The sequence below is a fragment of the Fusarium poae genome, chromosome 3, assembly GCF_019609905.1.
Source record: "Fusarium poae strain DAOMC 252244 chromosome 3, whole genome shotgun sequence".
Lineage (NCBI taxonomy): Eukaryota > Fungi > Ascomycota > Sordariomycetes > Hypocreales > Nectriaceae > Fusarium > Fusarium poae.
The window spans coordinates 1,404,337-1,426,629 of NC_058401.1; the positions used below are offsets into that span (position 1 = coordinate 1,404,337).

General features: G+C 46.9%; 10 protein-coding genes across 10 annotated transcripts; 5 read left to right on the plus strand and 5 right to left on the minus strand.

Moving 5' to 3' along the window:
* Window positions 1-147: 147 nt before the first annotated feature.
* FPOAC1_007873 (uncharacterized protein) lies at window positions 148-1,067 on the plus strand (the record flags this gene model as incomplete). Its single annotated transcript, XM_044852321.1, has 2 exons — window positions 148-322; window positions 370-1,067. 2 exons carry the CDS (start codon window positions 148-150, stop codon window positions 1,065-1,067), a joined length of 873 nt encoding a protein of 290 aa, XP_044704991.1.
* A 966-nt stretch (window positions 1,068-2,033) lies between these two features.
* FPOAC1_007874 (uncharacterized protein) lies at window positions 2,034-2,453 on the minus strand (the record flags this gene model as incomplete). The annotated part of the gene is made up of 1 exon (XM_044852322.1): window positions 2,034-2,453. One exon carries the CDS (start codon window positions 2,451-2,453, stop codon window positions 2,034-2,036), a length of 420 nt encoding a protein of 139 aa, XP_044704992.1.
* Window positions 2,454-2,507: 54 nt separating this feature from the next.
* Window positions 2,508-3,632, minus strand: FPOAC1_007875 (uncharacterized protein; the record flags this gene model as incomplete). The annotated part of the gene is made up of 2 exons (XM_044852323.1): window positions 2,508-3,398; window positions 3,495-3,632. 2 exons carry the CDS (start codon window positions 3,630-3,632, stop codon window positions 2,508-2,510), a joined length of 1,029 nt encoding a protein of 342 aa, XP_044704993.1.
* Window positions 3,633-4,481: 849 nt separating this feature from the next.
* Window positions 4,482-5,858, plus strand: FPOAC1_007876 (uncharacterized protein; the record flags this gene model as incomplete). The annotated part of the gene is made up of 3 exons (XM_044852324.1): window positions 4,482-4,690; window positions 4,736-4,877; window positions 4,923-5,858. The coding sequence occupies 3 exons, from the start codon at window positions 4,482-4,484 to the stop codon at window positions 5,856-5,858; spliced, it is 1,287 nt and encodes a 428-aa protein (XP_044704994.1).
* Window positions 5,859-6,138: 280 nt separating this feature from the next.
* Window positions 6,139-6,816, minus strand: FPOAC1_007877 (uncharacterized protein; the record flags this gene model as incomplete). The annotated part of the gene is made up of 1 exon (XM_044852325.1): window positions 6,139-6,816. One exon carries the CDS (start codon window positions 6,814-6,816, stop codon window positions 6,139-6,141), a length of 678 nt encoding a protein of 225 aa, XP_044704995.1.
* Window positions 6,817-8,026: 1,210 nt separating this feature from the next.
* Window positions 8,027-11,662, plus strand: FPOAC1_007878 (uncharacterized protein; the record flags this gene model as incomplete). Its single annotated transcript, XM_044852326.1, has 6 exons — window positions 8,027-8,089; window positions 8,135-8,275; window positions 8,323-8,432; window positions 8,479-9,542; window positions 9,587-10,017; window positions 10,673-11,662. The coding sequence occupies 6 exons, from the start codon at window positions 8,027-8,029 to the stop codon at window positions 11,660-11,662; spliced, it is 2,799 nt and encodes a 932-aa protein (XP_044704996.1).
* Window positions 11,663-11,751: 89 nt separating this feature from the next.
* On the minus strand, window positions 11,752-13,168 carry FPOAC1_007879 (uncharacterized protein; the record flags this gene model as incomplete). Its single annotated transcript, XM_044852327.1, has 5 exons — window positions 11,752-11,915; window positions 11,962-12,170; window positions 12,220-12,680; window positions 12,725-13,068; window positions 13,114-13,168. The coding sequence occupies 5 exons, from the start codon at window positions 13,166-13,168 to the stop codon at window positions 11,752-11,754; spliced, it is 1,233 nt and encodes a 410-aa protein (XP_044704997.1).
* Window positions 13,169-15,351: 2,183 nt separating this feature from the next.
* Window positions 15,352-15,885, minus strand: FPOAC1_007880 (uncharacterized protein; the record flags this gene model as incomplete). The annotated part of the gene is made up of 3 exons (XM_044852328.1): window positions 15,352-15,518; window positions 15,575-15,724; window positions 15,771-15,885. 3 exons carry the CDS (start codon window positions 15,883-15,885, stop codon window positions 15,352-15,354), a joined length of 432 nt encoding a protein of 143 aa, XP_044704998.1.
* Window positions 15,886-17,160: 1,275 nt separating this feature from the next.
* Window positions 17,161-20,983, plus strand: FPOAC1_007881 (uncharacterized protein; the record flags this gene model as incomplete). The annotated part of the gene is made up of 11 exons (XM_044852329.1): window positions 17,161-18,632; window positions 18,682-18,875; window positions 18,922-18,999; window positions 19,052-19,131; window positions 19,179-19,231; window positions 19,279-19,383; window positions 19,439-19,895; window positions 19,940-20,020; window positions 20,079-20,349; window positions 20,397-20,551; window positions 20,606-20,983. 11 exons carry the CDS (start codon window positions 17,161-17,163, stop codon window positions 20,981-20,983), a joined length of 3,324 nt encoding a protein of 1,107 aa, XP_044704999.1.
* Window positions 20,984-21,752: 769 nt separating this feature from the next.
* On the plus strand, window positions 21,753-22,027 carry FPOAC1_007882 (uncharacterized protein; the record flags this gene model as incomplete). Its single annotated transcript, XM_044852330.1, has 2 exons — window positions 21,753-21,829; window positions 21,886-22,027. 2 exons carry the CDS (start codon window positions 21,753-21,755, stop codon window positions 22,025-22,027), a joined length of 219 nt encoding a protein of 72 aa, XP_044705000.1.
* Between the last annotated feature and the right edge of the window lie 266 nt (window positions 22,028-22,293).

Sequence of the window (22,293 nt, forward strand, 5' to 3'; positions counted from 1 at the left end):
TCTTTACTACTCAAGCGAGCCATGCGCTCACTCTCCAACAAACCATTCATCTGTGAACAAATAGCCTTCCTCCAGCAAACACCTCAATTCAACTCAAAGCCTGTGTGTCAACGGGCAATACACACTTCAAACCCCACAACAAAACCAATGAACCCAGATCCAAGAGAGAATCCAGCCAGTCTCACACTACCCCGTGAAACAAATGTCGGTCGCAAACGCTTTGCCGACTTTGATCTCGCGGGAAAGACTTTTATTGTTACAGGAGGCGCTCAAGGTCTTGGTCTCGCTCTTGCTGAGAGTCTGGTCGAGGCTGGCGGAAAGGGTATGTTTAACGAAATGTCGATGAAAAACTGCTAACCGTACCAATAGTGTATTCCCTGGATCGTGCTGAGAAGCCTGACAAAGATTGGGAAGAGGCCCAAAAGCGTGTCGTTCCAGAATGGGGCGGTTCATTGCACTATCGCAAACAAGACGTTAAAGATGTCGACGGTCTCGATAAGCTCATCACCTCAATCGCAGATGAGAACAGTGGTATAGACGGCGTGATTGCCGCCGCAGGAGTACAGCACATTTCTCCCACTATTGAATACGAAGCCGAAGAGATCGCCCACATGCTCTCCATCAACTACACAGGAGTCTTCATGACAGCCAAGTTGACCGCAAAGCAAATGCTCAAGTACAAGAAGCGTGGAAGCATCTGTATGATCGCTAGTATCTCTGGCCTTAAAGCGAACCGCGGTCTTATTTCTCCAGTGTACAACTCGTCCAAAGCAGCAGTTATCCAACTGGCGCGCAATCTGGCCATGGAGTGGAGTCCCGTACAAAAAGATGGTACAGGAGGCATTCGAGTGAACTGCATTAGTCCAGGCCATATCATGACGTCCATGGTACAGAAGAACTTTGAGGAGGTGCCTGGGTTGAAGGAGGAGTGGGAGAGGGAGATTATGATGGGGAGATTGGCTGAAACTCAAGAGTTTAAGGGCGCTGCGTTGTTTTTGTTGAGCAATGCGAGTAGTTACATGACAGGGAGTAATCTTGTGATTGACGGAGGGCATTCATCATGGTGAGTCTTAGTATATGTAGCTGGTCACTAGAAGCATAAGGGACGAAATTAGAGGGTCTTCATGCTACTTAGACAGAATCTATTAGACAATTGTCCTTGTTCAAGTGAGGAACTACTTTGGTCTGAACCTATTGGGGTTCCTATCAACATCCTGCCATTCCGACGTACATTATAAACAATCTCAGTAATAATTGTTCCCACCGCATCCCCCCGCCGTCATTCCGAGACCGAATCGTCGTCTAAGTGTGCATGCCATCTAGATCGTATTGGGGTGCCAATGTTGCCGATGTTGCCGATGAGAGTGGGTGTCTCCTCTTCGCTCCCGAGTTCAAAAACCTCGAGATCGGTGAGACGTAAGTAGGCCATCAACGAGTGTCTAGGCTTCTTAACCCATTGAATTTATATGTAAAATTCAATTTTCTAAAGCCCAATCAGCCGGACGTTAAATGGATTAGTGCCATGAGCTTGAAGTTGCATAAATGAATAGATGAGAGTGATACTCAAGATTTCTCATTGACAAGAGGAGAGGCTTTATATAGTTCGACGGCCTTCAAGCCGTGACACATGTTCTGTGTGGGAGTCCCCATGAAAGACTCAAATGACTCCATCATGCGGTGTTTTGTGTGGCAAATGAATGTCGTCGTCTATAACCTAGTACAATGCTTCTATCAGGGGACATGACTTGAAGTGTGACAAGTCCCGTACTACACAAGCGGAGATTTTGACATTTAAGTATTAGAGTACAAAAATAAGTAGCCTAAAGATTATGGTCTAAGTATCATAGACTCCTAATAATTTCGTCCCATATGCTTCAGGCTGATTTCTCACATCCTGAGACCCAGCTAGTTGGTTCTCGTCCCCTCCGACACAGGTAAATCGTGTTTGCGAGGACAACTTCGAGGATTATGTGTATTTACTAAATCGAACTACCTGAATCAATTTCCAAACGCACAAAGACCACCTTCTTCCGTCAAGGCCTCACTACGTTTCGACTTCGTAGCCGTCGAACGTTTATTCCCTGGGCCTCCAATTCCTCGTCAGATAAAAGATCAAGTCCACACTTGATGCTCTCCAATGCCTCCTCGGACACGAGGTCAAGTCCTGATATCTCCAATCCCTCCTCGGGTAAAAAGTCAAGTCCGGATCTGATGCTCTCAAGACGTTCATTTCTACCGTAATCCATAATGTTGAGAACGCACTTGCGAAACTCCAACAAATGATCCGCCTCTTGAAGGGCAAAGGTTCGAACCTTTTGGGCATAAAAGGTCTGCTCTTCATTCCATGTGATATATAGACGCGCCTCTGTCCCGTTCATCGAAACACTAAAGGAAGCTGTGTCGATTGGTTTGATGACCTTGTGTCCAAGTTCCATGAGCTCTTCATTCAACATCTCTGCGATATTGACACACGAAGATGATCCTCCCAGGCATTGGTTAGTCGCCACCTAGAGACTACCGTTGCTAGAGGGGCCATCGCCTTTGAGCTCAATGATAAGAAATGGTAGACAGAGACCGTCCCTGTTTGCTGAATCTAAATTCATCGAAGCGAGCTTCATTCGTTGGACAGGATTAAATGCGACTGCGAAATTGTAGCCAAGCAGAATGTCCGGAACTGGACCGCTTACTCGATACGCAGTTCCGGTATTAGGAATGGTCCTCCTTGACATGGGGATCTTGTCGCTTCTCTTTAGTATGTCGTTTCGAGGTGGCAAGGTGACGAGCGTGTTTTGTATATACTGTTCCACGCCTGGCTCGCCAGCACCTCGCTCTAGGTCGGCAAGGGCGTCATCAGCATCAATGTCTTGGACCGATATATCTAGTACTTCTCTATCAGTTGAAATCTTTTGAACAAGCTGAGAAATGTGTTCTGGAAGTTGTTCGCGACGGTCGCGGTGGAAAATGTTGTTCGCTGCCAGGTTTAAAGACTCGTACTGTGGGTTCTCGACAAGTGAGCCAGTGGTTCTGGGAGATGTACCCCCTGGAGATAAAGTTCCTGTGATTGAAGGCTCTGTCAAAGTTCCATTCCGTTGGCCACATGAACTCGCAGCACTGGTAGTTCTGGCGATAGAAACCCGGCGGCTAAACCGGACCTTCTTAGCTGGTACCTTACGGCGAGGCATACTTGGAGGTGCTGATTGTGCGTAACTTGTTCGAGGTATTTGTCGGGAGTTCTGGATGATGATGTCCGAGTTTGAGTATGGGATATCAGAGGGATGTGTTTCTTCGAGCCAGTCGTCAATTTGATCTGTCAAAGCAGGGCTCTCGCAGGCATTTAAATAGTCCAAGACGGCAGTGAAAGATAGTGAATCTGACATGGTAGTCAACTCCTCCGTCATCTAACAAGACAAGTATCAGCGGTCTGTATAAGGACAGCCGGTCTACAGTATGGCAGCGTGTAGATGATGCAACGCCATGTAGGGGTAGGTACGCACATGATACCACTCCTGTTCAAGGAGAGGTTTCTTCTCGGGCGGTTCCTGTGATGGGGAGTCGGACCGGAGTCTGCGAGGTCTCTTTTTGGGGGTTTGAAGCCCATGCTGAGCTGGCGCAGCTGCTGGAGGATCACGCATGGCGAGGTTGACAACAGAAGAACACAGTCTATACCGTTGTTGATCCACTTGTAGTGAAGAGGTATGAGATCAGCCTTGAACTGAGGTGAAGAGAGGAGTGTCTTTTAATGTAGTGTCAAGACAACTCTGATTCACGGTAGCTCCCCGTCATATCGACCTGAGTCTGTTAATAAGGTTGAGCTATCGTTGTACAGGTGCACTCAGAGTATACCACATGATATTTGCATACCTGAAGCACAAACGGCCCACGTGTATAATCATGTTTGCCTTTAGCACAACATGTGAAGCTTCACGAACAAGGCACCGTCCTACTGTTGCAATAGCTGAAAAGCCACTCATCAGCCCTACAAGCCTCAACTTGGTAGATCAAATGTGACCAATCAGAGGTGTCACATACATTTTAAACTCTTCCGTAAAAAACGTGAGTTGCATAAATCTCGGGCCGTACCGTTGAGCATATCGTATAAAAGATGTGGAGGATATTTAGCTGCATTGGAGATGGATAGTCAAGTCAACTTCAACAAAATGAAGCCTGGTCGTTCGGGTGATGATGTCCCGCTTTCGGCCGAACATTCCGGCCTGTGGGCAAGGCTTCCCTATGACGATCTCAACTAGCGGTAGCCCTACCCCTACCTACAGTGGAGGTCTCCGCTGTCAGATCCAATCTTATTCCACTGTCGTCATTGTCAGCGACTCCGGCGCTTCCGTCACATTTATTTCCTCTTTTGCATTATAGACTAGGACCCGAAAATTCTTCCCTCTCTCCTCTCAAAAGAACAGGACCAAAGAATCCCACTCTGGAAGTTCCAAAACTCCTCCTCGCCGATCTCGCTCTCTCTACAGTCCATCATGAGCGCCAACCTTGAAGCACCTGGCGCCCCAGCCGAACGCATTACCTCTACAGCTTCAACCATTACCGATTACGCTTATCCGTACGGTCACCTTGGTCATCTTACACAGAAACAAGAAGAAGCTTTTGTTCAGTTTAAAAAGGTTCTCGAAGAAAGAGGACTTTTGAAGCCTGGTCCTCCTCCTTCTCACGATGATCCTTTGATCCTGTATGTCTTTTGTTCCGCTTAAAGACGAAGCTAACAACGTCATAGACGATACCTGCGCGCACGAAGATGGAATGTCGAAGACGCTTATATCCAATTTAAAGAAACAGAAGACTGGCGAAAGGCAAACGATTTGAATGTGTTATATGATACCATTGATCTCAGCGCCTACGATTTCAGCCGTCGTTTGGTATGTCCATTGACCGCCACCAGCAACTTGTACTAACTCCTCCAGTATCCCCAATGGACAGGTCGACGCGACCGTCGCGGTATCCCTCTCTATGTCTTTGAAGTCAAGACTCTCGACTCCAAGACCGTCCACGAGTACGAAAAGGTCGGCGCATCAAGTACCTTCTCCCAAGCCAAGTCCGACGGCAAGACTCCCAATGGTCTTTTGCGACTCTTTGCGCTCTACGAAAACTTGACCCGCTTCAACATGCCCTTCTGCACCCAACTTCTTGATCGCGACCACCCCGAAGTCCCAATTACGCTGAGCACAAACATTGTCGACATTTCCGGTGTTGGTCTGAAGCAGTTCTGGAATCTCAAGCAACATATGCAGGCTGCTTCACAACTCGCCACAGCACACTACCCCGAAACTCTGGATCGCATATTTGTTATTGGTGCGCCTGCATTCTTCAGCACTGTTTGGGGGTGGGTTAAGCGCTGGTTCGATCCCATCACCGTTTCCAAAATCTTTATCCTCGGTAGCCACGAGGTCAAGTCCGTGCTGGAGCAGTACATTGAACCCAAGAATATCCCCAAGAAGTACGGTGGCGAGCTTGACTACAGTTTTGGCGAGCTCGGAAACCCTGATCCTAACTGGACGGGCGTTGTCGAGTTTGAAAACGGTCACAAGACTTTCCCCAGCGGACCTTTGTTGTGGGAGGAGGACGGGAATGGTCGATTGGTCTGTGTCGCCAAGGGTTCCAAGGACGGCAAGCCTCGAAACGAGAGAATCTGCACCGTTCCCAGGACCTTTGGTTTGTCGCCTGTGGTTGAGATTGGTGTGAATGCGCCAGTCGACGCCGCTCCCGTCAATGGCGTTCCCAACACTACCACGGGAGCCGAAACTGTTCAGACCGACGACTCTACCTTGAGCAACGAGGTTGACGAGAAACTGAAAATCCAAGATGACAAGCCCGCTGTTCCACAAACCACTGTTGCTTAAATTATTGTTTATAGACGGAAAAGAATGGCATACCCCAGGATGAATTGAAGATGGATATAAGAGATGGAAGACGTTAGGGTTGGATAGGTTTGGAGTATATATACCTGTGTTTGGCGCATGCTAAAACCTGCCGTTAGAGCGGACTATGGTTGTGCTTACATATTCTTGATTCTCTTCTATTTGTAAATAATAATTGTCCAAGTTCTTGTCCATCGTCTATCGTGATCCTTTACATAAACTCCATACCCAATTGACCGTCTTGTTCTACCAAATCGCAAGCCTATTCCAACTCGATAGCATCAGGCCTCTTGATATATCCCCTCTTATTTCTCCATTGTGTAACACCTCTCTCAAGCTCCTCCCAAGTAACACCATCTCTAACAAGACACATCGTGACTCCCAAACTTTCGGTATCTCTATTCCTCGCTTCGTCGTCAAAAAACAGCATGTCCTCGTACTTGATTCCTGTCCTCTTTTGCAAACTCTCAAAATGTTTAATCTTGCACCCAGGGTAGATCTCCAACAAGCCATCAAACATATCGAGAGCCTTTTTGGGTTTCTCTTTGGTGTTGCCTTCGGGCGCGGTAATGTGTAACATCTTAAGTAGATCGCGCGCAAGACTTGGCGCACTTGTCCGAGACGCGACACCCATTTTTATGCCCGCGCGAGGAAGCGCGTATAGGATGGCGGGCACATCGCTGAAGAAGCCGTAGTCTTCACCGTATCTATCCGTCGCGCTCGTGTGGGATGAGTTCGGTTTCAGAGGCGGTGTGACGTGAGTGTCAACCCAGAATGGCCAGAGTGTATAGTCGAGATCGAAGACGATGAGTTTGGGAAGCGGAAGCGACGGATCGGCGAGGGACGATGGGAGAAGCGATGTTGTTCCTGATGCTGACGAGGTTGACGAGAGCGTCGAGGAGCTCGGAGGGAGAGGGTTCTTTGAGAGTTTTCTTGGCATTTTGAAACGATTGATAGAGGTTGGATGTTGATGAAATTTTGTTGTTCAACTTTTACAGACAGACAGATAAGACTGTTGTCGCCCCGGTGGGGTCGTGTGACGTCGATGGATGCTTGGGTCAACCCTGATCGACGTATTCCGAGTCGTTGGTAAGCAGTCCCGTTATCCAACAGAAAAGTTGGCGTCATATGTTTTGGGTACAAAAATAAATAGTCCAAGATGTATGGTCTAAAGAGCACAGACTGATCCACGACTTTCGTTTCTTGTGTCTAGTGGGTAACTTTTCTGGCACCCTGACGCTACCCTGTAGATGGAAAGTCAAACTGGTTATGCACAAGTTCAACATTTGCTTTCCTACAAATAGTAACAAGATAGATTTAGATTATGACAATATCAATTCTTTATTCCATTGGTATTTCTTGCATAGCGTTTCTGTCTCCCTCTTCACTTACTTTATCGTGCGGAGGAACAACTTTCACATGGCAGGTGCCTTATCCGACTCTAGTTTCCCGCAGTAGAACAGCCTAACGCTCCACAACTTCTATCCCGATGCCTCGACAGAACACCTGACAGATCCTTGGCAGACGGATATGGAGCGGATTTGTGTTTTGATAACCTAGGCATTCCACTTGAATCTGATTGTGACCCGTACTGCCACAGAGCTGATGAACTGGCAGACTGGGTGACAGCCCCGAACGGGCAGGAGGCATCAACTCTGCTGAGCCGCAATGCACCTACCCAACTCAAACAGGTACTATTTCTAATCATCTTTGATCTCATCGCACCTTCCCATGTTTAAAAATTGATGCTTTTCTACCCCGCACTTTCCTTCCTCCACTCGGTTAACTTAGATTGCGGGGAGGCAAATCCAACTCTTGGAACAAATACTCGACATGTGATTGGTTCAAACTCCACTAGCCAAAGTCGGGGGAAATTTCCCCGTTTTAACTTCCTTCATTGTGAACTGATTCTTTTTACCTGACATGAGATTGATGGTTATTATTTATTTTCCTTGAATTGGTACTTCAATTGAACAGGATTCTCTAAGCTTCGGTTATTGATGTTTCTCATTTTACACTCCTCATCGATCGTCAACGTTAAAGTGGAGAGATCCAAGCCAAGGGGTGACTAATTACTCAGTCAGCCAAACAACAGCGCGACTCAGTGAATCGACGGATCGACGGGTTATTGGCATTGAATGCACTCCAGAATGGCTAAAAGAACGTGGTCAGATTCTAACCCTGCTGGAACTATTACCGCTGATGCGACCGCCGTATGTTCTCAATCAGCTACATAAACCCCGACTGACACCCCCTAGTCTCCAGCGCCAGCACGGCCAAATGGTCACGGAAGGACTTCATCTGGTAGACAGAGCATCTCAGGCATCATTTCGAGTGAAGCCTCCATTCCTCAGATCTCACGCAAGATTAAGGCGTGCGCAGCATGTCGAAAACACAAGGTGATTTCCCTATGAGTTGAGTTGACCGTTGACTAATGAGATGATAGATTAAATGTTTGATGGATGAGAGTGGACCGCCCTGTCGAAGATGTTCTGAGAGAAATCTGGGTTGCGTCTTGAGTAAAAGTTTGCAAACAATTATCGATGAAAAGTCACAGTGAGCATCACCATGGCAAACAAATCTCATTGACTAACAAATCCAGATTCTCCGAATCCGTGGTACAAGATCTAGAGCAAATGCACAACGCTTTGCGACAAGTCATGAACAAACTGAGTCTTCCAGAACTTCCACCCTTACAGAGCATCAACTCTCGAGACGCCGAGGGAACACCGCCAAAAGACGAGAACCCCTCAAATACATCAAATCATCTCACTGTATCTCAACACGAATTCCGAGGCCCATCATGCGACAACTCTCCAAAAGCGACTCCTGAAGATGAAGGTCTTCCTTACGTACCTATCCATTCTCTATATACCCTGACCAAATTGAGTGCTCTTCGATCCCCCGACAACCCCGAAGCTCAACGGGGAAACGTTATCAACGACTTTATCGCCCGTGGGGCCTTATCATTAGCAGACGCTGAGAGTCTATTCGCCTTGTATCGCGACCGTTTGGATCGGTACATGTACGGAATCGGGTGCCGTTACATGACGTTGGAGGAACTGCGACGCAAGAGTCCCATTTTATCCGCTGCGACGCTTACAGTGGCTGCGCTGCACGACCCCAAGGCCGATAGTATTTATGGCATCTGCAGCAGTGAATTCCGACGTCTGATGGAGAAATCCATGTTTGAGCGTCGTATTGATCGCGATTATCTACGCGCAATGTGTATTGCTTCATATTGGCTTAGTGATTTGTCTTGGATGCTCTCAGGGTATGCTATTCGACGCGCCGCGGAGTGTAATCTACACAACAGCTATAACCAGGCTATCAAGGAACAGAGTCAAGAGGCGGCGGACTGCGCTCGGCTATGGTATATCCTATACATCTGCGATCAGCATCTCGCGACATTGTATGGACGACCCTCGATTGTTCAAGAAGATTCATCGATTCAGGGCTGGGAGCAGTTTCTGAAATCGCCTGTAGCCAACGAAGAGGATAAGCGCCTAACCGGCCAAGTGATGTTGGTCAGTATCTTGCGAAATATTCGAGAACTGTTCGGCACAGACAAGGGGGAGCCGGTCCCACGAGTATATCTGAATCACATTCTACAGTTCAGACGGCAGCTTGACCAGTGGTATACTCGCTGGATGAAAGACTTGCCAGGTATGTCTACTTAAATCTGTCCAAACTTTACTAACACGTAACAGAACAATGGACACAAATCGGCTCATTCCCGCGAAAAGGCACGATTCTTCATTACAACTTTGCCCAAATACACCTCTACTCTCACGTTTTCCGTGGCCTCTCGAATGACGCACCTATCCCTCACTATTTCCTCGACTGCGCGACGCAAGCCGTGACAGCAGCAACAGCCATCATCGACCTGATAATCACCGACCCAGACGTCGCCCTCGGAATCGTAGGGATGCCCTCGTACATGCTCTCCATGACTGCCTTTGCATGCATGTTTCTCATCAAAGTTGCTGTCAAGTACGGCAGCGATCTGATTGAGCGCCAACGCGTGCATGACCTTACTACGAGTCTTGTTCGACAATTCCGTTCGTTAAAGGCAGGCAAGTGGCATCTTGCGAATCTGATGGCTGGGGGCTTGGAGCGTATGACTGCTACACTAGCAGCTGTTGAGCCAGGGCAGGTGGGCCAGTCGGCCGTGATATATAACACGATGGAGAGTGTAGACATGGCTGGACAAATGATGCCTGGGAATCAGGTGTATACTGATATGGACGGAGATACGTTTTTTGACTATGATATGAGTTTTGGACTGTCGCCTGTGTTTCGGTTCGATCCTAGTATGTTTACGGTTGATGCTTCGGGGCAATCTATACCGACATACCCCGAGCCAGATTATGGGATGAGACCACAATGAGGGGAGGGGCGTGTTATTCGATGGGATTCTGGGATACTGGGATACCTAGATTAGCTATAATCTGAGCATAAGAACTGGGTAATAGACATGTTCTGGCTGTCAAAGATGCTAGGTCAACGTACTAGAAGTTGCCAACCAGCACAAGTCACTTTGGACAAACCACTCTTAATCTCCGCTTCTCAGCTTTCCCCAACACATAAATTATATCCATCTACTTGTATTTTGATGAAACGTATCAATCTCTACAGTGTCGACAGTGTTGATATCTCGGTTTTCTTGCCGGATCCCCGCATCATAATCCTGCGGAGAAGACGGATAACCTCACTCACCCCGCGGCAGTGGATCGATCTTATCCGTCTCGACTTGCTTAAATACATGAGACATCCCCAAATCACACTCATTAAAGTGCACTCAAACGTATCAAACTGTAAACATCATCATGACACAGCATATCCTCATCACAGGCGCAGGGGGCTTCATCGGCCAGGAAATTCTGGGCCCCCTCCTCGAGTCCTCATCAGACACCCATCTCACCATTACAGACATCGCTACACCTCCCGTTCCAGAGAAATACTCAGACCAGATCACATCTCTCAGCGCAGACCTCACTGACCCAAGTGTTGTGGACAAACTCATCACGTCGCAGCGCTTCACGGCAGTCTATCTCTTCCACGGTCTCATGTCAGGTGGTTCAGAAGCCAATCTCGATCTGGGTCTCAAAGTCAATGTCGATTCAGTACGCTACGTTCTCGACGCTTTAAGAACAAAACTTCCAGGTGTCAAAGTTGTTTTCTCAAGCTCTTGCGCTGTGTACGGACCTGATGAGGGATACGTCACTGAGCAGACACTTCCACAGCCAAAGTCATCCTACGGCGCCGAGAAACTCATCGCTGAATTATTGGTGAATGACTTTTCCAGGCGAGGTTTAATTGATGGACGAATTGTGCGTCTTCCAACTGTTGTCGTGAGACCTGGAAAGCCATCCGCCGCAGCATCAAGTTTTGCTTCCGGAATTGTGAGGGAGTCTTTACAAGGCATTCAAAACGTTCTCCCTGTTCCTCGAAACATTTCCATGTGGATCTGCAGTCCTGCGACGGTGATTAAGAATCTCATCATGATCAAGGATATACCTGCTGAGAAATTCGGAGACTCGCGGATTGTGAATTTACCGGGTATTACGGTATCTGTGCAGGATATTCTGGATGCTGTGGAAAAGGTGGGCGGGAAAGAAGCTGTGGGTTATGTCAAGGAGGAAGAGGACGAAGCTTTGTACAAGATTGTTAAGAGCTGGCCTCCTTGGTTCGATGCGAGTAGAGCAAAGGGTTTGGGATTGCAAGATGATGGGGAGTTGGTTGATGCTGTCAAGGCGTTCCAGGAGAGACTCAAAGCGAAATGATATCTTGGATGACTCTAGCATTAATTAATTATACAGGTATTCTATCTAAGAAATTCTCTTACACTCTAGTGACTCCCCTAAACAGTTCGTTATAGCTTTGAAGACCGCACCTTTCTAGATACTGAACTCGGTTCAATGCGTCCAGATGTAACGAGATGATCTATATCTAGAGTATTCACAAGAGCAGGTGTCGCTTGATCCAGAGTTGTAATACCAGCAAGTCTCATTGAAGTCTCGAGCTCATCTTTCAGAACTACGCGAGTGTTAGTAAATGTCAATAACCATGAATGAAGACTTACTCTGTGAGAGGTGCTCAACACCCTTTTGACCATATACCAAGGAATACAAAAATGGTCTTGCAACTCCAACAGCTGTGGCACCCAGTGCGATAGCTTTTAGAATATCTGATCCACGTTCAAAGCCGCCGTCGATAAAGATCTCGAGGTGATCAAAGGCTTCAGGGAAGCGCTTTCGGACTTCTAAAAGGATGAGAATGGAAGCTTGCGCACTAATACCCGTTAGATCGCATCATTTGATACTCATCAATGATAACTTACCCGTCGAGAGACCTTCCTCCATGGTTACTCAACATAACGCCATCAACACCATACTCGACCGCCAATTTGACATCCTCCACCGTCTGCACGCCCTTCAATACAATAGGTACAGAACTCTCTCGTCTAATCCACTCAAGATCGTCCCAAGAGAGACTCTTGTCAATGTATTGTCCCATCAGGCGTCCCAGTCCGCTACCTTTGCCGTCTTTGCTGCTCTCGCTGCCACTCATCTCAGATTTAATGACGACTACCTGTGGCGCGCGCTCGTCGGCTTCACGTTTACCTGGCACCGGGGCGTCGACAGTGACAAAAATCGCTTTTATTCCAAGAGAACGAGCACGGTTGAGGAGTTGTACGGTTTTTGGACGGTTTGAATTGACGTAGAGTTGGAGGAAGAAAGGGTGGCCTTTGGGAGCTGCGCCGATGATACTTGGGAGGGAATAGGAAGCGTTACTAGAGATCTACAATTATTAATCCCGTACTCGATATTTCTCAAGGAACTTACAATCTCAAAGATGCCTTCGCTGGCAGCAGCTCTACTCCAACCAAGTTCACCATCCGGATGCGCCAGCGTCGCCATAGCAGCAGGACACATAATAAAAGGCGCTTTACTTTGAAGTCCCAGAATCTTGCGACTGATATTGACTTGCGAAACGTTTCTTAGAATTCTTGGCCGAAGCATGACTCTGCGGATGAGTTCGCGATTCTTTGTCACGGTGACAAGATCCGTTGCTGCAGAAGAGTAAAAGGCCCATGCTTTCGGCGTGAGAGCCTTTTGAGCAGCGAGTGAAAAGTCGTTTGCTGAGAGGATTTGATCGAGAGGTGGAACATTGGATGGGAGTTGGATATCTGTATGAGTTAGAGGTGTTGGCATGAGAAGAGAAGGGTGTGTACCTCTTGGAGCAGGGATGTTGGGAGATTCAGACTCCATTGCTTCCAGATCACTCATGATGACGGTATTATTGGTAAAAGTTCGTGTAGGAATTGCTGTATGGGATTGATATTGATACTGAGATGGACTGAGTATCTTTTATCATGGATCATTGTATAAGTGAACAGACCTTAGGCCCCGCAATCGGACTCCTCACCTTGAACCCGTCATGATCATTCGGGTCGGTCCATCTTGGCGCGAGGTACTCCGGAATTAACTGTCGGTCTTGTGTCCGGTCGTCCGGTATGTGTATGTTCGGCTTTCTCTCCGACCCCAAGTCAATGGACGTACAATCGATATATATTCGGCAGCGCCTCAGAATGATAATAAAAATTAGTCGCTTTCATTGTAGAACAAAAAATGAGTAGGTCAGCTTATACTATTCAGATAAAACTTTAGGTCATTTGTTTTGTACTCCAAGACTTGGGAGGCCAACGTTTCTGGTGACCACTGCCGATCTTAGTACCTTAGGACGCCCCAGGGATGCACTTGTGAGTTGTCACGATGCCGGAAAATAGGCATGGGATTAATTAGTTGAGAGGGTTCTGTAAGCTACGGCAGTCGTTTGTGGTTTATAGAAATAATTAATATAGATAGTCAACAATATTGGACAAACCTGGTTGTGACGAGTTGCCATTCAGTATCACTTGCAGTCATCGTTAGTGCTGTAAGCCGTGGTGAGGCTTGAGCTATGGATATCGTACTGAAGTTTGTTCATTTCAAATCGAACCTCTGCGGAGTGACCACGGAGGGACCGTGGAGGTACCATGAAATGCATGGAAGCTTCAAGGAACTGACTGGAAGACCACTTCGATTTAACTAATACATGGTCAGATTGGTAACAATAGCTATTATGCAGATGTTCTAAAGAGAAGTTATGCAAACACCGGGCATTCATAGGCCAGTTGAGAATAATGTAAACAATTAAGCGACCCCCTCATCACACTGAATCGGTTCCATAAAGATCTGTCTGCCAAAAAATGACTGCGTTCAAACTGCCAAATCTCTTGCATCTTAAATATCAGTGACACACAAGCATTCTTTCACCTTCCAACTCCCACCTTTCACACTATTACCTACGCACTTATCAAAAGTAAGAAAGCGCGTTAAGGAATGATCATAAATGAGTACTGATCAAAAATACAGATTTCACTGTCAATCAAGTTGATATGTCTTCCAAGTCGACCTCAGACACCACCAACGACAGCCAGGAGGACACGGTGCCTCCTCAAGATACCCAATGCGCCCTGGCGCAAGTCGGAAATCAAGCCAGAGAGACGCGCCCACGCAATAGCCTAGTATAAAGTTAAGTCTAGTCCATATGTCATTAAAGGTATTTGGAGGGACGGTCTTGGGGATATCGTCGACGGTTTGCATATCAGCTTCAAGGATGGTATTACGAAGGAGGATGCTATTACCAAGACATGTATCAACTACGACCAGGCTGAGAAAGACCGGTGCAAGAACTATAACACGAAAGTTGTCGTTGCGCTAGCCTGTCTATAGATCATTAAGTTTGCAGAGACTGGTACTAGCCAGAAACCCCAAGTGCCTGCGGACCTCAAGGTCAATGGGCGTCTGATGCCATGCCGACTCATCTCCGGCGACATCCCCAGAATTAAATCTTCCTTGAAGGAACTGGCTGAGGCCATGGGTAAGGTGGATATTGGGAATGGATGGTAACCTTGTATAAAGGCAGACAACGGTTTGCGAGTTTGGATGAATGGTACCAGTTCAAGGATCGCGGCAACGGGGCATCTACCTGTATGAAATAGAACCAAAATGCAATGATTGAGGATCACAGAGTTTTTAGTGATCAATTCGAGGCACTTGCGTAAACATGCAACCCTATCCCGAGACATATGGACAATCCTGATAATGCTGGTATTGTAGCTCTGGACTCGGGACCTTTCAACTTGGTCCATTCATACACACCTTAACGATCGCCGTTCCTATCATTACCTTTAAATAGTTACTGCTTGATGTCGCTACCATTTTAACCAATGATTGTCACTGCAAGAGTATCTCTCCAGAGGGTGGTGAAGCCGTACCCGGATTGTCAAATTGCCAAGACTGAAACCAACCATGTTCCTACCCTTAATCTCTATGTGATGGTTCTACCCGACCTGGGCGTCGCAAATGATCATCAAATTGTACCCCATAAGCGCCCAAATCCCAAATGCAAGCTCGCCCCGTCTGTCTTACTGCACGACACACTGCCCCTCAACCTGCTCCTCTGAGCTCACAACAATGGGATTATTCAGCCGGTCGACGGGAGAACTCATAGTGCAAATCACAGCCTGGAACACTTCAAAATCCTCCTTCTTCACAGTTGTTCGGCCTGCATGGCTGCACATCAGAGCAGCACCTAAATAATAAGAAATGAATCAGTACAAGATTACCACAAGTGCTGTATACACTTACCTTGCATGAGCGGAATGATCATGTTTTCAGTAGCTGCCTGGATGGCTTCGATAGCTTCCTCCCCAAAAAGTAGCTTCTTGTTGAACATTTCCTCAGCGATCTCACTGTAAAGACGAGCATATGGGATTACATCGTTGTTGATGTTGCGGCCTGGTTCATGTTAGGATATGGACTTGATATCGTGTATATATCTTACTCCTTGCATTAACCTTGGACTTACAGACTGAGAAACGACTGGACCATCTCGAAGCCTTTTTTCGGGTAACAGCTTTGTATAGTTTCTTCCGGGCTGCAGTCTGTTGCATCGCCATCTTGACTATGATTATAAGGTTAAGATAGATTAGGAGACAATGGATAGGTTATACTTACTTGTTAAATGGTAGGGTAATGGTGATGAGAGGTGAGAGAAGGAGGATGATGATGATGGAAGATGAAAGAAGAAAAAGAAGAAAAAATTCAAACATATTTAAAATCTCGAGACTGAGAGGAGTTGCGATTTAATATCACAGAGATTCATTCTTGGTGTTGTGAATCACGATGAGATCTGACCAACAGGATCACGTACCGAAGTGGATTTCCTTCTATTTTCGGTATAGCGACCCTCAAATTGACCCACCTTCGTCTACTACTTCCCAAACTCTAGAATCTCCAACTCCTTCTTCACTCTTACACATTAATAACTGCCATAAAAATGAGATAGAGAACAAGAGGGGCTACAGGTATATGTAAAGTACCTATTGTTACTAATTGCGAAAGGTTGCCCAATTGGTAGACTACCTACCTACCTATCTAAGAAGCGCATGGCTGAGGGGGAATTGCCTACAAGTCTGAAAGGGAACTCTCCCATAACGCAGTGCCATAGTAAATACCTATATTGTAGAGACTGCTAGACAGTACTTACTTACTCTTTAAGTATAAATAGTATGCTGGGACTGATAGGAAACTAAATAAAAAGATATCCCAAGACACGACAAGGATTGACCAATTACTAGGATGTATAGAGTATACACTAAGGTATGCTGGGTGTTTTGTTTGAGAGGAAAAATAGTTGCAGTTTAGTATAGACATCGCTTGACTTCGCCATCAGGTCATGAATCGTAGTGTAGTTTTGGTTAATGGGTCAGGGAGCGTCCCATTCCAACATAATTTATCAGACTGCCCGAAGGGGAAAAAGCACTTTCTGTTCCCCTCCGTACGGAGTGCACTTTTATCTTAGACCCGCGCACACTTTGGTCCAGACCTCGCGAGAGACAGTGAATCACTATTGCCTTGAGCCCGATTATTTAACCCCTCCTTTACTCAGAACCGAATCTTTAATCCTTTCCTCATCACCTCTCCCATCCTGTGACTTCCCTATCCGCCCCGACATCAACACTTCCTTCCCTCTCACCTTCCTGTTACTCGTTCCTTCTTTTCTTGACCTTCCCTCTGGACATCACCTTTGATCCGGATTGGTACATCTATCTTGTGGTCCTTAGTCGCGACTTTCCTTGGTTCTATCATCATCGCTTGAGCATGCTGGTAGGTTTAAATACCCAAGCAATCCTAAAATGTTGCGAGCTTTCCTGACTCTTACTAGGTCCATAATGAGTACTAGACCGCATACCAGTGATACGCCCGACACAGGACAGCCGCTCCTCTTTGCTCCTGTCAGCGCAAATGGACCAGAAGGCTGTACAGGCCTGCCGAAGGCCACATCCACGCCTACCGTATCTCAGCCGCAGCCGCAGCGAGAGGTCATTATCATTGAGGACTCCCAATGCCTTGGTGATCAGCAGTTGAGCCCAAGTATCGAAACAGCTGAGCATCAGATGTCCCTGGGACAAACACCTTGCGACCGTGTGAGATCCGATGTGACTCACCAACCAGCTAACCAGGAGCCTGGCATCAAGCAAGAAGACGGGCAGGAGCCGTCTTTGTTTTTCTCACCTCACTTGAATCATGCCTTTTGGGAGGGGACGTCATTGGGCAATCACTTTGACAAGGCAGAGGGAGAAGGCGGTTTCGAGAGCGACACCGAGTCAGCTATGAGTGACAACGACGATTCCGACTACGTTGATGACGAAGCTTCTGATTCAGATACAAACGATCTCTCCACTTCTCGTTCCAAGAAAAGAGATGAAGCGTCTCGCAATATAGAAGCTCGCTTGAAAGATCTTGAAAACAAGAAAGGTAACATCGTGTACCTCTCTGAGCATATGAGCCTCTCAGAAAAGCTAGAGAAAGAGCTCGAGACCCTTGAAGGCGAGATAACCAAATCCAAAGCCGCGCAGGCAGCGCTGAATGCCCCAAAAATACACAAACCCAAGCGCCGTCGACCCGTCAAGAACGTCCGGGAATACTTTGCCCGGAAGCATGAAGATGAAGACAAGCGGGCCGCCGAAGACGCCACCAGAAAGCGCAAAGGAAGCGCGAAAGGGGGGGTTCGAAAGAAAAGAAAAACAAATACAATCAACGAGAAGGGAGGTGCTCAGAAAATGAGCAGGATCTTCGATAGCATGAACGGCATCGAGAGTGTCATTGCTGAAAACAACGCACCAGTCATGCCCAAAGGCAATGCGACGACCCAAAAAGAACTCTTCAGCCATTACAAGAAGAGTATCCCAGAAGGCAGCGATGTTCGGCGCAACAGCACACAGCAGAGAGACCTCAAGGAAGCCTGGAAAATGTTTGGCCCGAAAACAATCACTGCTGCAGGCGACCGGTGTCTGATGAAGGGCATGCAATTCGGCCTCTTGGACTACCAGCTCATGGCTGTTGGCTGGATGATGTCTAGAGAATGTGGGCGAACTCTCCCTTACGGCGGCATTCTAGCAGATGCTCCGGGTTTGGGAAAGACTGTTACTAGTCTGGCTGCCATAATTGGTAATCCCCCTGATATTGACCCAGACAAAACGTTCTCCAAGGCAACGCTTATTGTGGTCCCAAACAAAGACATCGCCGATCAATGGCACCAGGAGGTAGAGAAACACTGCCGACCACCTTATTCGGACTGGGTATTAAAGTACAGGCCCGGTGGTGGTATGACTCTAGCGCAATTGAAAGAACAATTGATCATGTAAGATCAAAGGATAGTCGAAAGAAACGACAGAACTGACATGATGCAGCATTACTACCTACCACACCATCACCAAAGAGCTTCCTAAAAAGCCAGTAATTGAGCGTCTCAAGGGAGACCATGACGCCGATTCGGAAAGTTTCAAAGAGGCGCTGAGGAAGAAAACTGACGGGTTGTTCAGCATTAAATTTCGCAGAGTCATTCTGGATGAAGCTCATCAGATAAAGAACAACGATACCCGAGGTAAGTTTCTTACACTTTGAATCAGTCATAAATCTAACGATTCAAGTCAAACTTGCCTGCTGTATGCTCAGCAGCAAGTACCACTGGGCCCTGACTGGTACTCCACTGTCCAATAAGTTGGAAGGTGAGTGAAATATCGTGATCCCCTTGAATAAACCATCGCTGACCATGTCCAGAGATCTTCCCGTACCTCCAATTCACCGGTTGCAAATTCACAAAGAGCATCCAAGATTTTAGGAAAAAGTACATTGGGAATGTGAGTGATTGTCCTTGTGATTTGAGTAGCTATTGACTTTGACAAAGGATTCAAACAATGATAACTTGGAGACGCTTATCTCGATGATCATGTTGCGACGGTACCTATATTGTTATTTGTGTCAAATACCCAGCTAACCATTAGCAGAACCAACCAAGATACCTTTCTAGGCCACAAAGTCCTACCTCTTCCCAAGGCCCATGCCCACGACATCAAGATTTCCTTATCGGTAAAGGAAACAGCAATCTACAAGTACACTGCTGTACATGATAACAAAAGATACATTTCACTAACTGAGTCGGTACAGTGCCATCGACGAGTACTATCGGAGAATCATCAGAGCTCTAGAAGCAAAATTGAAAAAAGGAGGCGACCAGTCCCTGAAACAACAGATCGACAGGGTCAGATTGGCCCGCCAAGTACGTCTTCGGCAAGTTACGTCCCATCCGTTCACGATTGAGAAAATCATTCAAGAGAGATTTCGCGAGGATGACATTGTGGGTGTTCAACGTGCACACAACAAAGCCAAGTCGATCATCCCGATCTTGGAGAGCCTAAAAGATGGTGACAAGGGATCTCATGGGCTCATGCGTTTCAAGGCGGGCATGTACCATCTAGAGACCTTGAAAGATGATGTCTTTGGTGGAAACTTCGACATGAAAGCCCTGTTCGATCTGACTCTGAGCGAGGCAAACATTCGTGGTATTGCTTGCGGACTTTGCAAGAAAGCAAAACCACCCGTGAAGCCAGTCCGGTCTTCAGAAGTAAGTACAACAGAAATGAGAGTTCTCGGTCCTAACAATTCTAGTGCCAACATGTCTTTTGCCAGGGCTGTATTCTCAAAGCCCTTGCCAGTGAAAAGGGAGGCCTGCATAAAACCGGAGTTGCAGTAAGTGCCCATGGATTGGTCTCGACGATTTAGAGTAACTCACAAGTTCATGATATAGTGTCCCAAGGACGACTGTGACAGCAACCTGGGTTATGGCGAGACTTTTGACACATTGGTCGAGGTTCAGGATCGAGTGAAAGGTGATGATTCTTTCAAGGAGCCTGGGCGAGACATCAACAATGCCCGACCTCTTCGAAAGCCAAACGAGAACGGCTTCTTCATTGCTTCAACTCAGGACGAATATCCATTCCCACCAAGCTCAAAACTCACTACTGCGATGGCTGTGTGTGCTCAGTGGTTGATGGAATCCCCCGACGACAAGATTGTTGGTGAGTGAAATTATCTCCAACTTAATTCGACATACTAACCTTTTCAGTTTTTACCCAGTTCATCATGACTGGAAAAGTCATGGGCCGAATGCTCGAAACTTTTGGTGTCAAGTTTGCCTACTATTATTCAAGTGGCTTCAGCGACAGTCAGCGAACCAGGTCGATCAAATCATTCAAGACTGATCCAGATTGCAAAGTCCTGGTATGTCATATCTCTTTACTATTATGGAATTGCCAGTTTCTGACTAATTTAAAGATTGCTGGCCTGGGATGCGGTGCTCAGTCGCTGAACCTGACTGTTGCCAACCGAGTGCTCAGTATTGAGCCGTGGTGGAATCGGACCCGAGAGCTGCAAGCTTTTGGCCGCGTCCACCGCATGGGACAGGAAAAGGAATGCACCTTCGTTCGCATCATGACTCAAAAATTTATTGATAGCCGTATCGATGAGCTCCAGCAACAAAAACAAGAGATCATTGATAGAGCACTACAGGATGATGGACATGTTCCCACTCCGCTCAGCGACGTTCAGCTTCGCCAGCTGATCGACCCGGATAGTAGTCCAGAAACTCTGGAACAAGAAATCAAGCAAGCTTTGGAAGAAGCTGGCAAGCTTGACGAGGGCGACGAAGACTAGAGGAGAATATCAGAGGAGTATTAATTTTCGGCGAATTTGGGTGGCATTTACGGTTATCGAATGCTCTGGGAGGCGCAAGCTCGGAAGGCAACATTACGGATGTTTTATTTTGGGATTTAATGGCGTAACAAGGAAAAGGCAATCTGCAGACAGGAGTTTTGGTCAGTTATGGGCAGACAGTCAGGCATATCGTCTGCTATTTTCGGGATAAAAGTCTTCTAGATACCCCTATTTCCCCCAGACACAATACATGGCACAGATCAGATTGACAATACACACTTCAAATTGTATGCGGCTGGAAATTAGGTCACGTAGCTTGAGATACAGGTTCCAACAGCATTAATCGTATCGTGGCTAGTTATGAGGTTTGTTAAAGCGAGAGATCTATGAATTGTAGCTTATTTTCAGTTGGTTAAAAGAATTGAGAGATAAACAATCAACAGTGTAACTTCCGCGTCGCGGCTGTTGCCTAAACCCATATCCATTTGCTGTTTATTATTTCCTTGGGTGTAAGCTGCGTTTGGGAAGGCACCAGCCAATTCAAGGACCCTTCTGGAAGTCCAGCTGGGCTTTGTGAGCCCTTGCTCCTTCCACACCAGAATGCCTGAGAATCGAGGTTGCTTCTTTCATCCTCACCTTTTTTCATGACCTTTGCAGTTCAACTCAGAACATCTTCAAAGCCACGCATTCATGTCACTAATCGATATGCACAATATGGTGTCCTTTACGCGTATGGACGTATTTATGTCCGCGAAGAGGGACTGTCAACATGGGAATATTTAACTCCAGAATCTCTCCCATTCACATCCAACAAGACCTATCCCATACATCTCCACCTGCCTCCTTGTAAGTATGAAGGGAAACGAGAGTAAATCATCATGTGATACTGACCACAGAAGTAGAGGGTTAACAACACAGTCTTTGCGAGAACGAAACACCGACACCATCGACCTCTCTCAACGAGGTCCGATCACCTCCAGAGGGATAAGAGCCGACCAGAATTGCGTTGAATCCCAGCCTATGGATAGACGTCTATTATTCTGATTTTACCCAGTCTCGAATGAATACTCTCTACGTCTCCACGTGTGCTGCGTGCCTCAATCAAACAATCTCTGCCTCTGTACGATAATCTTTCACGTCAAGATCTTCGAATGGTGGGATACAAACAAGTTTTTTCATTGCACTCGCTTGTCTCTGCATCCTAGTTTATGAAAACTTAGAGCCAGAGCCGGAGACAGACCTGGAGCCAGAGTCGGAGTCGGGGTCGGAGGGGGCGTCAGCGCAGAGGTCTACCCACGTATGTCCGTGGA